The sequence below is a fragment of the Erithacus rubecula genome (assembly GCF_903797595.1).
Source record: "Erithacus rubecula genome assembly, chromosome: 1".
Classification (NCBI taxonomy): Eukaryota; Metazoa; Chordata; class Aves; order Passeriformes; family Muscicapidae; genus Erithacus; species Erithacus rubecula.
Window position 1 is genome coordinate 77,256,157 of NC_136658.1, and position 18,335 is coordinate 77,274,491.

The 18,335-nt window shown below is 40.4% G+C and overlaps 1 protein-coding gene across 7 annotated transcripts in view; it reads left to right on the forward strand.

The window, feature by feature from the left end:
* SPATA13 (spermatogenesis associated 13) overlaps positions 1–18,335 on the forward strand; it is a 72,098-nt gene that overhangs the window by 31,025 nt on the left and 22,738 nt on the right. For 4 of the 7 annotated variants that reach the window (XM_079309346.1, XM_079309344.1, XM_079309345.1 and 1 more), the window contains exons 3-4: positions 11,072–11,431; positions 14,604–14,748. In XM_079309346.1, the coding sequence (XP_079165472.1) occupies positions 11,072–11,431; positions 14,604–14,748 (505 nt within the window). Of the gene's footprint in view, positions 1–8,922; positions 9,116–11,071; positions 11,432–14,603; positions 14,749–18,335 lie in introns of those variants that run through there. The other 3 variants (XM_079309349.1, XM_079309348.1, XM_079309350.1) reach the window with 2 other exon arrangements.

The following is an 18,335-nucleotide window of genomic DNA, read 5'->3' on the forward strand; positions in this document are numbered from 1 at the left end:
CCCTCACTCTGCTGTGCCACTGCCTGGAGCCCCTGTGCTTCGTAAAAACAGCTGTGGCCACTCACATGGCATAGCTGCATCCAGACAGACCTCTCTTCTGATGGAAAAAAAAAAAAATTGGAGATGGTGGCTGTGGGTTGGAAGCAGGAGCTGTGCAGGACAGGGTCTGCTTTTATCTTACTATGCAAGGGATATAAAGTCTGTTGTTTTTCTTTTCCATGCCTGCCTCTCATCTCATACACAACCCTAAAGCTTGTGGCACTCAGAGTCACTGCAAAACAGGGAGAGTGGTATGGTTTCTTCCTACCATTTCTTTGGAGGGTTTAATTTCCTGCTGTACAGCATGCTTCCCTCAGCATGGAGCTAGCTTGGCACCAAATATACTTATGCCAGGTTATTTTTTAATTGGAGTTAATTTAGCCTGTAGGCACTTTTATGAATGCCACATACTCGCACAATGAGGTAACTGGGGTTTGAACTTTTGACTACAATTCATTTTTTACCTTACACCTCCGTGTTATAGAACTGTACCTGCCCAGCAAGTTGTTCTGTGTTGGCTGAGTGCTTAGTTCACTCTCAACAATCATTTGAGATGTAGTGTGGAGCTGTGGACATTACGCATTTTCAAAATTTTGTCTGAACCTTAAATACACTGTGTTGATGGACAACTCTGCATTGTTTCCATGTTTCATGGGCCTGCCTTTCTGTACAGTTTTAGTGTATAAGCCAGTATGTATTCCAGTGCAGCCACTAAAGCTTGAAGACATATTTCAGTTCAAAGCTTAGAAGGTCCTAACCAGTCAGGCTCAAATAGCTTCTCTTTTCAGGATTGGCTGTATTAGCTGGAAGCAATTGTAGTTTATTCCTTTACTCACTCATCTAGTAGTCAGCAAATCTAATCTGTGGAATTTGGACCATCTCTATATTTTCCCCAATGTGCAAATTAAGTATTTCTACCTTGTGTTTCCCCACCACTGTAAAGCTGATTTTGCAATATTCATGCAAGGACATCTATTCGTTCGTCAGAATTGACGTTTTTTGGGTTGGTTTTTTTTCCTTGCATGATTGAGTCCTGAAATCCTGTCACTTTTGTTACTTTGTTGGTTTCACCAAAATGCAAGATTTGGACTGGAGCAGGGGAGATTGCTTGGTTTTTGGTCCTAACAGAGGTTGCTTCTCAGGGAGGAATTAATTAAGTGCAGCCTGGATCCGTGCCTCAGCACTTCTGAAGCTAGAGGTGTGAGTCACCAAAGCTCACCTGTGGCATACCATGCTTTGCCACTGTCTGTTTCATGCTACTGTCATTTATATTCAATATGTTGCTTTTAAATAGCATGAAGAGATGATTAAGTACAAGCTTGTACTTGTTTGGAGTGTTTCACGTAGTCTTTGCTTGCATAAAGAAAGAGCCCCATGTCACCGGAATAAAAAAACTTAGTCTGTTTTGGACTGGCATGTGTCATTCACTAAGGCTGCCTGAACAAAACACTCTTCTGAATTTGTTGCCAAAAAGTAAAAATCAAGTTACTTGGCATTTCACTTACTCTTTCACAAATTCTTAGGTCATCTGGTATTTAGGTTGCCTTGCTGGCATCTGGCTTCACAGTACACCAGACTTTTTATTACTTGAGTACCTTATCTGCATGACTATAAGTGAATGATAAATTACAGTGAAGAGGTAGCTCTGCTGTAATTATGGTTGAGTCACAGTTTATTTGCAGACAATATTTTAAATGTTCTAGGACCTGTCTGTCTACTCATTTATGTTCATGCCATACAGAAGTCGCTGGTCCCAGCTAGTCCACCTCATAAAATCCCCAGTGCTCAGCTGTTGGCAGAGTTGAGCTGGTTTGTCCTGGACAGGTCTCTGGGCTCTGAATATTGAGCATACAGGGTTTAACTTGGAGGACAGCTTATAAAGATGAAGAGGAAGAAGAGCTTTATGGTTGGGGATACAGAGGACTCAGATACGTCCTCACTGTTTGTCCTCACTATTTCTACCTTCTATAAGTGTCCTCACAAATAAAGGACCAAAGGGTGGTAGCTGGATGTGGTCATGTTCAGTGCCCACAAGGAGCAAGCTGCAGCCAGGATCATCTGATCATCTTTAGTACCTGCCTCAAGTTCCTGAGTGCTGTGGGGCTGGGCATGAGCACACGTGCTGGGAGCTAGCTGCTTTCAGCTCTCTGAACTCTTCCCTTTGGATTTGCTCACCCCTGCTCCATCCATGTGCAATTCAGAGTGTAGCTTAATCAACCTATCGTGTGTAACTGTAAATGTGATAAACTGTGAAGGATAATTAGGTGAAGTAGTGAGGGGAATTTCTTAAACTGGTTTTACTTCTAAGGGACTTGTGATTTGGAGTGAGGGCTCACCACTCCAGAGGCTCTCTGATCTTTCTGACTACAGAGCTGCAGAACCCCATCACAGGCTCTCAACAGCATCTTACAGAAAACTGAGGTGTCAGACCAAGCAACCTGGATTTGCACTAAACTCAGAGTTGCTCTGCACAAGTCAGGATGCAGTCACACAATGTCCCCACAGTCACTCAGTGAGTGAATTCCAGATGCATTTGCCCAGAGCTAGACTAGAAACCACTTGCACATTGCTAGAAACCTAAACTGCAGAATCCATTACTGCAGTAATGCAGCAGGGAGCCCTCAAAGGACAAGAATACCTTCCTATCCCAGCAAAAACTCTTTCACCTCTCAGCAGCAGAACTATCATCCATTTGATGCAGCCCAGAATAATTTGGTGCTGTATCTGTTACTAGGAAGAAGAAAAACAAGGCAGTCATGACAGTAATCTGAATTCTGGATCGGGTTGAGTTTTAGACCAAGTAATCTGCACTTCTTAATAAAATTGGCCATTCCTGAAAACTGTAGGATAATATAGGAGTTACTGTCATCCCTGCAGAAATGTTTTGGATGGTGATAGGGAGAGCTCAGATGGACTTCACTGCAGCTAGCCTGGATTAAGCTGCACCCTTTCTTTATTGCATTTGTGCACCTCTGCCTTTCCAGAGCATCTCATATTTGATTCTGCTGTAGTTGCCTGTGGCACCTCAGTAATACCCAGATGTTACTCACCCTGGGATCAGGAGTAATAAATAGTACCCCAGAAAATTGAACAGCACCTCTGGCCATGTGATTTGGTTTCTTACATCAAGTGCAGTGTTGAGCTGTTGGCACTGATAATCCATCTCAATACTGGGTGGTTGACATATCCAAAGTGAGCAGAGGCAGCTGCAGAGTTTCCCATGAGCCACCTGCATTTTCCCTTTCTGGCACCTGGAGGCTGCTGTGTTGCTTATGGTGCCAGGATGCTGTGGCAGGCTGGGAGAGCAGCCAAGTGCTGGGGGGAAGCAGCCTTGCCCCCAGCCCATGCCCTAGGAAGTGAGAGTTGGCAGAGGTAGAGTTGCCCAAGGCAGCTCCACCCTGTGCAGGCTGGGATTTGTGATTGCTGCTGGGACTTGCTGGGGGCAGGGCTTGAGCTTGGGCTTGGGCAATGAAGTTTTGCTCTGGAAGGGTGGAGAGACTGAGGAACCAGAGGACCTCATTTTGGAGAGACTCTGAAGGGAGGCAGAGGCTTATGGCTTTTTATGTTTTGCTTTGTTCGCATAAAGTTCCACTTCCAACCTGTGGTTATCATCTGGCTTTTGAGTTTTGCCAGTGGGTATTGCAATGACACCCTGAAAGAAGAAAAAAGTTTCTCATTTTGCCAAAAAAATGGATTTTTTTTTAAAGACTGTTACTTGTTTAGGGGTATTCTGTGTCAATTCAGAAAATAGGGATTTACTTAGGATATATTAATATCTATGCATCTAAAAGAAGCAGAGGATATGAATACCCCTTTACTATATACTACATGCTTGCTATTCCAGTTCAGATACTGAAGGAAAGAAGGGACAGTATAGGAGCATCATCCAGCCATCCCCAAGTATGAAGTCACCAGAAAACTAGAGGAAACAGGTTTCTGGTGTGTTTTTATATGAGTGATAAGATTATTTCTGCAAAGGAAATACATTTCCCTGAAAACTCCTCCCCTTTGCCATTCGGAAATATGTTAGCTGATTTGGTTTTGGAAATTAATTATAGAGGAGAAGACAAAGGAAATCCTCGAGGCTGAGGAACAGATTTGAGAATCACGAGATCTGCTTGTCATTTCCAGTCCTGCCCTGTGCTTCTGCATGACTTAACTGCTTTGTATCTGTTCCTTATCTGTGAAACATGGATATTACCAAGGTGAACTCTCTAATCTTGGTGAGGCATATTGCTGAGAGGGAAAGCTTTATGCTTTATCGTTGATTGCAATAAGCAGGCTTTCAAGGATCAGGTTAAATGAAGCAAACCTGCATTAAAAGGCCTTAGAAAATAGGTGGCTGAATTTTCTTTTTATCTATATGGCCTAATCTCTTCATGTGGTTTTATAGGTGTATTTGTTAGTTAGAATGCCACAATTGTTTTGGTGTCCACAGATCCCAAGAGGAGAATTATATAAACTTTTTTTTCCCAATTTCTAGAACTTCTTGAGTGAGTGTTTTACTACAGCAGTTTGTGTTGCTAATGGGAGTTGCTTTTGCTGTGTCACAGGGAACAGTAATATCATTTTTCTTTACTAAAATGCTTAGTATTTCTTGCATCTAGTTCAGTGAAATTCATTGTAGCATTGTAGTTCAGTGGTATTCCTTAAGGGAGTGCCTCTCAGAAGCAGTGCTGGGCAAATTTTTAAATTGTGGCACCACACAATTTTTTTTTAAGGGAGAGGGAAGGGGTAAAGAAAAGGCAGGTTATCCTCCATGCAGTTAAAACTTATGTTAAATATTGGTCATGGTTGTGTTACTTTGATTGATTCTGCTTTGCTTGTATATATTGGTGTAATTTAAGCAGGTTTTTTTTGCAGTTATATCATGGATTGTATTTTGCTGTCTTGCAGACCACTGGTTGAATTGCCCTTGGTGTTCTAGGGATAGATCATCAATGAATTTATGTGGGGTCTTCTCAAAGGCTAGTTAAAAAAAATTGTGTTAGTGGCAGAGGAGGCAGAGGGATGTAAAGAAAAAGAATATAGTGCAGTTTTCATTTAATTAGAAAGGAATAGATGGAAATTTTTCTTGAATTGGACTGCTTTAATAATTCTGGTCTGTTTGTGATTTAAGGTGCAGTTAATGAAAGTGTACTTTCTTCCACAGTAAAAGCAGTAATTTCCATGGGAGCTATTGCTGTGGTGTCACTGTTTGAAATTGTCACTGTTGGATAAATAGGGGATCACTGGGCTCTCTTAACACTTCAGAATCTTTTTATAAAATCTAGAAAGAAAGCAATAAATAAATTTTCTCTTGGATGCTTTATTTATCCAGTTTCATAATCTCTGTATCTGTCACAACAGTTTACAAAAAAAAAAAAAAAAAAAAGTGTTGATCATTTCCATGGAACATAAAACAAGCTTTTGACCTCATTTAGTATTTATGATAAATGAACTTCAACTAATGTTCTTCCAAAGGCTATTCATCAACAAGAAAAAGTACAGTGGTTACCTTTTATCATGTACCCGGGTGGAGACATGTCCAGACTTTTACTCTGTTAGGTCAAGGTGGTAAAATAATTTATAGCTCCTAGGTCACAAACCTTTGGCCCTTTTTATGTTTGGTGGCTTGTATAAACTGAAAAGCCAATTCTAATAATATTGCTGAGTTCCTAAGATTTGGCAGTTACTGTCTTATACAGAAGTAATAGCTGTTTAATAGTCACCAATTACAATATGTTATATAGCTGTCATTGCTAGTGTAAGAATTTCTTACATTTTTATATAGACCTCTAAATATATGCAGAAATCTATATTCTTGATCAGAATATAAAGATACCCACATGGCCTAGCACAAGTATTGTGATAGTTTTAAGCCTTGTCATTTACAGAAGAACACAACTGATTATCCATCAAAACTTTTCACTGAGAATATGTTGTACCTGTGTTCTGAAACTTCTCAGCCTCCTCAGGTTGTCCTTATAACTGATTCTTAATGAGAATAATCATCTGTTTGATTTATCACATCTTTTAATAAATTGCATTTGGAAATTAATATGCATTTTTGTAAAGACATTATTAGGTTTTGACTGTTTTCTCTGTGTTAGAAGGAGGCAGTAGTAGTTAGCAAAATTACATTTCAGCTATGGACCTCCAACCTACAGAGATAACAGAACAAGAAGTTTTGCAACTTATTGTAGCTAAGGAAAACAATCAACCCCTTCCCACAAAAAAAAAAAAAAAAAAAAAAAAAAAAAAAAAAAAAAAAAAGCAAAAAAGCAGAAGCAAAGTCAGGATACTCTTTTCACTGAAGAAGAAGAAGACTGGGGGTCTTCATCCAAGAGACACCTACTTGTAATTTCCTAGTAGATTACCAGGCAGTGAAAACCTTTCAGCAGAGAAATGTCCCCTTATACCTTTGTACTTCTCTGTATGTGCATGTTATGAAACATTATTGTGTTCGGAACATAAAGATAAAATTTTAAATATCCAAGTAGGTAACAGTGGGGTTGAAATGCAGATTAGTGGTTAGGGAGCCTCAGCAATGTACACAGTCATCAAGACCTTTATAAAGTGGGAGTTTTATTTAGGGAGTTTATTGCCTAAACACGTTGGCAAAAAAAAAAAAAAAAAAATCACTCAGGGCTTGTTTTTCCTTTACTATGATGGTCAGGCCTCAAAAGTGTCCCAACAGCAGGAAGCTGAACCAGCTGGTTCTCTCAGGTCAGACTTCTAGTTTGGGCTTTCTCTGCAGCAGAGAATGGGGTCAGTATAGAGATGAAAGGTTATTCATGGTCGGTGTAACTGCACAAGCAAAAGTCCTCTCATGCAATTTCTTTGCCGTATCACTGATAAAAGTTGCATCCACATAAGCAACAATTTATCAGCACTGTACAAATCAGATCTTGTGCTTCTTGGGCAGCACTTCCTCTGAAATCAGTTCCGAGTGCTGAATTTATCAAAGGAACACAGTGGTCTGAGTAATAGTTGGAGAATTGGGCTCTAAAGACTAAGTTAAGATTTCAGTGATTAAACACTTGATGCTGATGTTGCATACCTTGGTTATTAATGAGAACAGAGAATGCCAATAGCAGTCATGTGCCATTAAAAGGAACAGGGTTGGACCAGAGCCAAGCTGAGTGAGATCATGATCAAGTCCTTGAAGTTGCTGTACCTGAATTGGGTAATCAGTCTGGGCCCAGGCACCGGAGGGGTTTGGTCTGGCTGGGCACAGACTTTTTGGTGTGGTTGTTTACCTGGGAGCAGCCTGGGAGAGCTCCCACTGCTGCCTCTTGGTGGTGGTCAGGGGGTCCTGGGGAGCACAACATTAACAGCACACCTGAACGTGGCACCTGGAGCTGAGCCCAATTGAAAATAGTTGTGAAGTGGAGGGTAGCTGTCAAAGACAGCTGCACACAGCTGGAAAGCACCTCGTGGTGAAGCTGCATACTTCTGGAGCAGGAGGTGGGAACCAAGCAGGGTTGTCCACAGCACTGGGGAACATGGTTGTATCTCCATCTAAACCTACCTGCAATCCAGCTTGACACCTGGCTGCTGCCTGTAGTGCCACCAGGCTGGTCACTCAGCAGGCTTGGCTCATGCTCTTGTTTAGGGGCTCAACTCGATTCCTGGAGAATAAAAGACCCAGCATTGCTGAAAATGTCCTGACAGACTTCCCTTTGTCCCCAGGGGCTGCTTCTGGATGGCCCAGGCCTCCCATAGGTCCTGTGTCATACTTGCATAATAAATGGCACGTGGAGATATCTTAGATTCCTTTGGACGTTTGGAATAGCTCTGGGTGCTTATCTTCAGGCAATGAAATTTCATCCTAGATTTCTCCTGGCTATGATGACAGTTTTATTATCTAGTTAATGTACACATAGCTCCAGTGCAGAATTTAAATTTGAATTAGAATTTAAATCTGCAGCTGAGAGTGCCATATTGGAAGGGAACAATAGCAAATATAACCTGGATTAAAGTAAATGTTCATTTTAAATGGTTGTATTGCTGTCAGGAATAAGGAAAGTAGTTGAATTACAATGGTTTAACAAATTTTGCCATTGTAAGAATTTAGTTATCCAGATGAAATGAATTCATTTGTATCAGTACAAGCAAGCAGAACTGTTTGCATTTGCAGTCTCAGAAAAAACCTAACTGAGAATACAGCTTAAAAGGCAAGATTAATAATCTTGATTGCTAATATTGATGATCTTGTGCTGTTGCTACACTACCAGGTGTGAATATCACAAAATCCAGTGTGGATTAATCTTAGACCTTAACTTCTCAGAAATCTCAAAGTGCCTTGAACCTTTTGACCAGCACTTACAATGCATGAAGCAGTGCCTGAGATTTTGATTTTCATCCTATATGAAGTGCCATATATATCTCTACACATCTGTAGATGTTCCCAGTAATAATTGTGTAGCATCAACATGCTTTCTCTTACAAAGGTTCATTAGGAGAAGGTAATTTGAGGTCAGCAGTGGTGCACCAGTATAAAGCCAGTCACAGGTGGAATACAATGGTTTCCTTGATGTTAAGAAATCACACTTATGCTTAAGTGATTGCAGTACTGGAGCCTATGAGTTGTGTACTGGATATTTTTATTCCTGCTGTAAGTGGTCACTTGATCAGGTCCTGCTTGAGCAGACTACCTAGAGGAATGTGAGAGTATCAGTCAGGTTTTTGCAGTAACAGGATTATGTTTTCTCTTTTAGTATTATTCAGTGCAGTTTATAGATGTAAGACTGAAACCCAGTCTTAGTTGTACAGCAGAGATGAATCTGGCTGTCATTTGGATCGCTGCTGTAGGTGGAGTCCTGCAGAACGAAGGCAGTCCTCTGCAAATGTTATTGCTCAAGATAAGGGTGTAAGCAGCAGATTGTGAGATGACGTGTGACGTGTCCTTCCCTCAGTCTAAAAGTACAGGATCATGGTATGAACTTTGCCTGACTGGTTATGCAGAGAGTGCGCTCACATTTGTCGCTCTCATGGACGAGACTCTGCGAAACAAAAACACAAAATGACTCTCATGAGCTCCTTTCTCGGTCACTGCATATGTGGAGACACTTTACCTGTGTCTGATTCTGAGGTAAGAACCTTATTTAACTTGTGACTTTGCTGCTCAGTCTTGGAGAGGCTGTGCTTAAGACACGGCTTTGCTGAAGCTGTGTCAATGCACCAGCCGGGCAGTGACTGTCAGCTTAATTAAATGCACTGTTAAAGATCCTGAACACAAAACTGTAGAGAACCTGAAGTTCTTGCTTGAGTGACAGGTGTCATGCCATCAAAACCAATTCTTTTAAAGTACTCTATTTAGAATAAATTTCATGCTGTAAGTGAAATAAATGAATGTAGAGAAATGTATGATGTTGGGATTTTTATAATTGCAGTAATCATGTTAAAATATTGTCTGTTTAATAACTCTCCTTACTGAATGAAGTGCTTTCATGGAATTAATTTTAAGCTGTCTTAAACAAAAAGCAATGTCTGCCCACTGTATCATGTGATTTAAAAAAGACTCATTGGATTTGTAGTGGCTGAAAATGGCAGGTGGACAAAAGGTGACAGAAGATAAATCTTCTGTCACAGACATCAAGGTAAAAGGCTGCTTATGGGCTGCATGTTTGCTTTGGTTATGCAATATCTGGAATGCCTTCATCTAGCCTGGAACAGATGAACAAAATATAGTTAGAGAGAGACAAAATGATGCTTTTCTTTTTTGGAGTACTTACTAGCTTTCTGTCTTCTCTATTTTTAAAAAGGAGCTGGGAAAAGCCAAGAAACACCAAGAAATCAGAAATTTGAGGGGAAAGTGAACATAAATTCTTGTGTGCAGATTTTTTTTTTTCTGAAGAATTGCAAGGGTTTTGGTAGAAAAAATTGCAACAGTATTACTTCAAATGCATTGAAATGCTTAAAAATGTTCCCTCTACCAACTATTTCTGCTGAGGTTATTTTATTTCCAAACTTGTAATACCACTGCAGTTGTACTTGAAGGTATTAACCTCTGTGAGCCAGATATGCTTTTAAATGGGAACAATATGCTCATTTTCCAAGCTTCCTATATAAACCCATCACTTTTTCCTGTGTTAGTGCTATAATATATCTCCAATATAATCTGTATGATTTTAATCTCCCTGAGCATATGGGAAGTGAGCTACTCCCTTCCAAACTGGACAAGCTGGCTCACCTAATTCACTCCTAGTTGCAGAATCTCTAGATCTGACCAAGTGGGAATGAGTGGTAGGAGGGAGGGTGACTGCCCAGTCTGGTGTCAGCTTACAGTTACATGGATCTGCAGCAGTCAAACTGCAGCCCTGCTGTTCATTTTCATCACTGAAAGAGGTGAAACAGAGAAATATCATAGAATGGGTTGGTTTGGAAGGGACCTTAAAGATCATCCAGTTCCAACCTGCCAGCCATGGGCAGGGACACCTTTCACTAGACCAGGTTGCCCAGAGCCCCATCCAACCTGGCCTTGAACAATACCAGGATTGGGGCATCCACCTCTTCTCTGGGCAACCTGTTCTGGTGCCTCATCACCCCCACGGTCGAGGATGACTTCATAACATGTAATCTAAGCCCACCTTCTTTCATTTTAAAATTATTGCTCTTGTCCTGTTGCTAAAAGCCTTGATAAAAAATTCAAAGCCATAGTTGAGTTATTTTTACTGGTGTTACCTGTAATATCCAATTTGTCCATAGAAGCAAGTCTTGTGAGTACAGACCAATCTTTCCAAGATACTATTCCATGTATTTGGTGTTTGTGATAGGAACTGCTGAGGTAATAGGTGAGTTTTTAGTGTCATTAGTCGTGTTTGCCAAAGAGGTACTGATTGTTCACTGTCTACCTTACTCATCACAAGCATCTTGATGTCTCTGCTTTGCCAAGTTATCTCTTAATGAATTGTCAATTGCATTTGTTGTATTTATGGTAACTCTTTCTGTTTTAGACGTGTTAAGTTGATCTGCCATATGACAGATTCACAAATTATTAACTGTCAGAAAATTCTGTGGCTTATTTGACTTGTTCACATTTAAAAAGGTTGTTTCTGATGACCACTGGAAGAAGTCCACATCCCAAGATGAAGAAAAGGCAGACTCACAGAAGGTCACACCCAGGAAATGGGGCTCTGGAAGAAGATCCCGGCCCAGACCTCTCTCAGACTATGGGCAAATGTCAGTCCGAAGTTTCTCTATACCAGAAGATTCAGTTGCAGTGGAGTCTCAGAGGACAGACTACACAGATGGAGAAAATCAGCCAGGACTGGCATCCCTGGGCTCTGTGATCCAGAGCAATACTGTAGGCCATAGAGGGCGGAAAAGGAGACCCATCTCCGTAATAGGTGGGGTCAATTTCTATGGAGATGATCAAGTAGAAGAGAGAGAAAATCTGCTGACACAAGTAAGATAAACAGATGTGCTCTGCAAACTGCAAAAGACCTTTTCACTTCCTTATCTCTGTCTTCAGCCTAGAAAATAGAATGGATCCTTCCTTCTCTTCCTTCCCTTTTGTCAAGCTGACATCGTGTACTTAGAATACTGCTTTCCTGGTCACTAATTACTTTGTCTTCTTGCTAAAAATACAGCATGGAACAAGCTTGATACTGACTTTGGGATAATCTTTTCTGTGTTGTAAATTAATCTGATCTCTTTCCTGGCATGTTCATTATGTCACATGTTGGTCTAAAAGGGCTTATTTGTGTGTAAGACAGATGTGTGTTTAGTCTCCTTATAGGGTGTTGGTTCTGAGAAACAGAGTAGTACAATCAAACATAATGATAACACATTATTTATTGATCATTTTGAATTATCCAAAAGCAGGCCTATCCAAAAACCATGGCATTAAAAGTAGTGTTCAAAATCTTGGTTTTGGCATGGCAAAGATACTTAAAAGTAATGAAGACATTGCTTGAGAAAATTGGTAATAAATTGAGTAATTAATGAAATTAAGAATGTAAGAAAACTGACAATATGAATACAGCATTGGTCAATGTACTACTAAATTGATCAGATGAAACAAAAGCAGGAAACCTAAGCAAGCAGTGTGTACTTGAGCAGTACCTATATTTGCCATCTCTGTTGGCATAAGTAAAAGAGTGAGAAATTTAAAACTTCTGGAAGGTAAAAATTGCTCTTTTTTCCTGGAGGTGGTGCTGAGCATGTACAATGTGTAGAGGAATTTATTGCTGTGTTGGTGGTCATGGCCCCATCTTGCACTTGGTTGCAGAACTTTGGGCTCACAGGCTTTTGTAAGACTGCACTCATCAGGTATTTCCTCCTTTCCAGGAAAGCTGGTGGACTTCTGCCTAAAACAATTGTCAAGCTGATAAAACAACAGAAAAAAGAATTAGTACTTGCAACCTCAAAAAAATGGATTCTGGTGGTTATTAATAAAATTTGAGTCCTGTTAGTCTTTCCCCAGCCACTTCATCTCTCACTGGGAAGTTTAGTGAGAGAAAAGTGCTGAAACAGTGGCAGATTTTCAGTTTCCTGTGAAAACTTTTTGTAACATGAGCACTTCTATTGTGTATTGCATATTTTTTCTTTATAAGTCCCTGATGAAAAAATGCATCTTGATGCAAAACTTCAGCTGAAGCCATTGAACCTTTTACCCAGGCAAAGGCCTTTGATTCAAATCTTATGTAATACAGGTATTTTAAAATTAATTATATCTCTTAACTTGGAAGGAAGAAAAAGAGGTAAATTATTGTTACAAATTCTAGGCCATATTACTCAAGAATAACAGATGGATTTCAAGGGATAGTAAGTACTGGCAAATTGCTGTGCTCTGTAAGGGATTAAACACTCTCCAGGCCCTTCATTTAGTGTTGAAACCAAATTGATCTCTTTTCAAACCTTGTTTGCATCAGTTTAATAGTGAAGGAACATGCATCAAGGCAGCTATTTGAGTTTACTCTTTCCATGCTCCAGTGCTGCCATGAGAGCTTGACTGGGGTTAAATTTGCACATTGCTGGATTACTGTGGTCAAGACCAAAACTATGGAGGATTCCTAACAAGGGCACATTATTAAACCAAATTATGGCCTTCCCAGGACTGCCACTGAGTAAAAGCAGATCCATGTCTGTCCAGGAAAAGGATTTGGACTGAAGCCATATAAGAAAATTTTAGTTGCCCAGAAATAAATAGCCTTTTTTGCTTACTCAGCCAGTTATTTGCATATAATAGTTGCCATCACTTCTATTACCTGCTTGATGCAACGAATCTGACTTTTTTTTGATGAAGGATCCTGGTATACTGATAAGGCACTTAGGAAGTGAGGTTTGTGGATGAATTATATTCTGTACACATTGAGGGTTTTGGCAGTCATAATAAAAAGTAAACTTTTAGCTGGAATGTGAAAAAATACCAGATTAGAAGTATATGTGCTAGAAGTATTTTATGTGGGGCTATCAAAGACTGCTCTTCACACTGGTGATTTATTTTCTTTTAAGCTTTGAAACCCCATGGAAATATTTGAAAAGTACAAAGCTAATTCCTTTTTCGCTGTGTTTTGTTTTGGTCTGACAGCTTAGGTGTGAGAAAACATTTTCAAACAATACTGTCACGGGTTTCGTAACAGAGTGTCAAGAGATAGTTCATTAAAAAACCATCCCTGATGTTTCAGATTACTTGATAGAAGAACAGTAACAACTGAACAATCAGAGAAGATCTAAAGATGAGTTTCTCTGAAGTTCATGTGCTGAAGCCTGGCTGTTTAATGTTGAATGTTTATGCAAGATCATTCAGGCTGGCTAATGTGGAATTGTTCAGGGACAACATAAAATCAGACTCAATTTGCAAATAAAACAAGGGTAGGTTTTCCAATCATAATTTAACAAATGAATGATTTATCCAAAGAAAAGAGCTTTGAGATAAAGTTGCAATAAACTTAGTATTACCTGTTTCTTAGGAGACTCTGGGCAACTCAAAACAGAGCATCATTTAGACAGTTATTATTGCCTTGTTTATTTTACTGACAAGCAATACATTTAACTGATGAAAGCAGAAATCCACCACCTCTGCAGAAAACCTGTTCCAGTGTTTTACCATCCTCATCCTAGAAAGCCTTTTCATTAATCTAAATTGACCTTTCAGTTGAAAGCTATTCCCCTTTGTCCTATCACTACATGCTGTTGTAACAAGTCCCTCTCCAGCTCTTTTGTTGGCCCCCTTGGGTACTGAAAGGTCATAGTGAGATCTCCCTGGGGCCTTCTCTTCTCCAGGCTGAACAACCCCAGCTCTCTCAGCCCACTCCTCATAGGAGAGGTGCCCCCGCCTGCTGTTTGTCTTCAAAAAAGAGTATTACAAGATGAAAATTACAGAGCATGTCTGACCACAACAGAAGGCTAAGGAGTTTTTAATGTAACAAAGAACTGTAATGTAATAAAACTTGTTCTGTGATGCTGGCAGACATGGCATGCAGTGTTTAAGCAATGGCACTTCAGCATAGGGGATTTTACTGCCCGTGTAATTACCTGGAGTATGTGGAGAAACCTCACTGCATAGCTGAGCTTTGCTGGGTTGGACTTGCCGCTGGCTTTACTAATACCGGGTTTTCCTGTTTCCTCGGCAGCCTGTGGCACGGCCGCCCGTTCCAGCCCACAAGGTGCCCCCCTACAAGGCTGTTTCTGCCAGGTTCCGGCCGCTCACCTTCTCACAGAGCACCCCCATCGGCCTGGACCGCGTGGGACGGAGGCGGCAGATGAGAACATCGCATGGTAAGATGAGCATTTTAACTCTGTGCATCAGAAAGACACACCCCAGGCTAAGCAAGAATTAGGATAAGGTATGGAGGACAAGAGGGTGCAAACCAACTCAATGACAAAGTCATACCCAGCTAAGTTGCTTTGTTTTGTGAATTTCCTACCAGTAGCTGCTGTTCTCATGTAAAACTTTTTTTTTTCACATCTTCTCTTTGGCATCACTATGGTTTATTGTTCTGTACCACTTGCACGCCTATATTCTCCACTGTCTTATTCATAGACTTGCCTGAAATCAGTAGATTATGAAAGAAGTAAATTCTAATATGCTTGAGGTCATACATGAACCCTAGCCACACCACACATGTATTTTTAATTTTCTGTTTGCCATGCATTCAGCTTTACTTAGATAGGCAAGCATTAAATAATTAAGTGGCTTGCTGGTGAGTGTAGCCCAACCAGAACTCTGGTACATGAGGGACAGGTTCTTGGTAAATCTGCCTCTTTGGAAGCACTGTGCTTTAAGCTCGCTGACGTCTCCTGTGTCATTTTGCTGTAATTTTTTACTCTTAGCATGCAATGCTGTCTGGAGTTAATAGAAGTAGTCTATTAACTAGTCTAGTAGTAGTGAAACATTTCTTCACAGGTGGGACCAGAAGAACCTGTGTTAACATTTTTTGTGTTCCTTCAGACACTGGCAAGAGTTGGAAATAAAAGCAAAATTCTCACTTTGTATCTTTCACTGTTAATAGTGAACAAAGCAGTGTTGGGAACCTTCACCCTGAACCTTCTGGCTCAAGGCTTCCTGTGACTGAAGTAGAAAACATGACAAATAGCATTTTCAATGTTTATTAAATTTACATGTATGTTTACAAGTTGGTACTTGGCTTCTATGGTTCTTACCTAAGTTTTAGCTGCAATGATGTCCAAATTCTGCCAAAAATGCTTTAACTACAAATTAATTTCTGTAAGAACATGTTAAAACTGAATTCTCTTGTTTTGAATAGAACATGACAGTTTATTTCAGGAGGTGCTCTTCAAGAAGCAGACTTGAGATTTTCTAACTATGGCAATAAGAGGGATTTAATCACTGAGATGAGCTCAGTCGGTTGGAGCGTGGTGTTGATAATGCCTGAGCTGTGGATTTGATCCCCATATGGGCCATTCACTTAAGGGTTGGACTTGATCTTAGTGGGTCCCTTCCAACTCAGAAGGGAGTGATTCTGACACACATTGTTGTGCTGGTTTAGACAGCTGGTTTAGGGAACTAAACTCCAAATAAGCCACTCCCTTTCCCCCTGCCCCTTCCAGTAATGGAGGGACAATAAGGAGAAATTATAAGATAACAATTTACTAAAATTGCAATGACAACACCAGTGTTAATAGCAAAAAGTATGCAAAAAGAAGGTGTCCTACCCACAAAAAAGGGCATTTACCACTGTGGAAAAAAACCACAGTGCTTCCTGAAGACAGTGCCTGCTGTGGTCTCCACACAAAGGCAATACAATTACTGCTCTACATCTGGGCTGTGTGGTATTTGGGACACAAAGGCAATATGTTAAGGAGAGCTTCCACTACTTAATGTTCTCCCCCACCCTAGTTAGAAAACAGGGAAGAAGGAGTAGGGCAAGCAAACCCCTTGGAGCCTCAATCATCACATTGTGCCACACCACTGCCTCAGACCGCTCTGCTTTGCTGGTTCGATTCTGCACAGCTGCCTGTGGCACTGATGCTGCTTCACACAGCTGCTTCTAGCATCAGTGCTTCTCCAGCTGAGGTCTTCTGGAGCTTGGGCTCTGTGTAGCTTAGCTGGACTTGGCTCTATGCTGCTGCCTCTCTTGCTTTTTGTTCTCTTGGAGTGGCATCTCAGATTCGTCGTTGCTGTCCTTCAGCACTGTGTCTTAAAACTGCAACCTGAAGGAATGGGAAAGGGGCTGACATTGGTGGAGAGGGGTTTGGTCCATTTGGCTGATCCCAATATCTTCTCGCTGGAGAGGTCCAGCAAGATGGCAAACTTCAGTTTCCAGTGCCTGGCTGCTCCTGCCAAAACCACATCCCCAGCAATGATTTAGGTGCTATGGAATAAAAAGCGCTAAAAGCTCCACCCCCTCTTCTCTCTAAACTAAGGCAGTTATATATACCCCATTTGTATTTTGCTATTAATTCATATTGTAGTAAAATATTGGGAACTACCTTAAAACCTGTGTCTGGAGTGTTCTGCCATATGCTTCTTAGTACACTTAATGATCCAGATCAGGCACTGAGGTAAATTAGGCATCAAATGCTGTGACTTTTGCTGAGATTATGTGGTGTCTCAGTCCCTGACTCCAGAATGACCACTCACAGAATAACAGGTCTGCTATAATGCAGTTAGTGAGGAAAAAAACTCTTTTATTACCACAGAGTAGGAATTATTTTTTCTATTTTTAGTTATCCTTTCCAATTCACATTTGGAAACCACATGAAATAGTATTAGTTACCTAGACGACTGCCTGAGAGCAGTATCTCTCCACATATTTCAGTTTCGAATAACTGATCTCCTAAATGTAGGCATCAGGATGACAGGTACAAGACCAAGATTTCTGCCACTTTTCAGGACAATGAAGCCAAAGCAACCTTGATTATATTAGATGTGACTTTTATGAGACTTTACAATAAACATGGAAGTGGAGCAGGAAAAGTTTCTGAAATGAAAACCCTGAAGGCAAGTGGGGGATATCATGGACTTCACAGTTAGAAAGCAATTGCAAAGATCTGCTAAGTAGCTCCAGAAGAAAATATTAAAGTGACTAGTGTCACACATTCTGATCTCTTTCCTTTTTTCTCTTAAATCACAACGCACTTCCTTGTCTTTGAACATGTGAGAGTTTTTTGTTTGCTCATGCACAGTGAAATGTGATAGCACAAAAGCCCTTTATTATAGAAAGTAATTCTAAACCCAAGCACTGAAAACCAATGGTCTTTTATTTTAGTTACTTGCTAAAGCCTGATACATTACATGTTTCCTTCTTGCAACAATGGCAGATAAAAGTGAATATGTAAATTTTTAGAAAAACAGACGTTACAAAACAGCGAAAACGGTAGGAAACGGAGTAAGAATCAGACAACACAAGGGAAACTGCCCTTGAGACTTACATTGCTACTCTTGTGCTTGAAGGGTTACAAGTTCTCAATTATATTAAACAAGTTGCCTATTTGTCCCTGCAGAGAAATTTTTCTAAGCATCTTAAAAACTGTCTTTTTTTGCATGTTTTCTGTGGGACTAGAATTTGGCTTGTGTGGAGCACAGCTTGGCAATGACTCAGTAGAGTGGTTGGTTTTCTTAAAGAGAGAGCTCATGAGTGGAATCAGATGCTCAGTGTCTTGCACAAATGATGTGGGAAGGGAGGTATAAAGTGAAATGGTAATTCTTGCTGGTGTGCTGAATTATTCACGGTAGTAAAAGTGAGACATGAGGCACTGCACTGGCATCAGGTGTTGATAAAGCCAAGGTAATGCATGTGGAGGAGGAAAAGAGCCTGATGTGCTTACAGAAAAGGATGGACTTTGAACTGGATATTGCCATTCAGGAAGAGATATTGCAATCTTAACAGACATTTACAGAG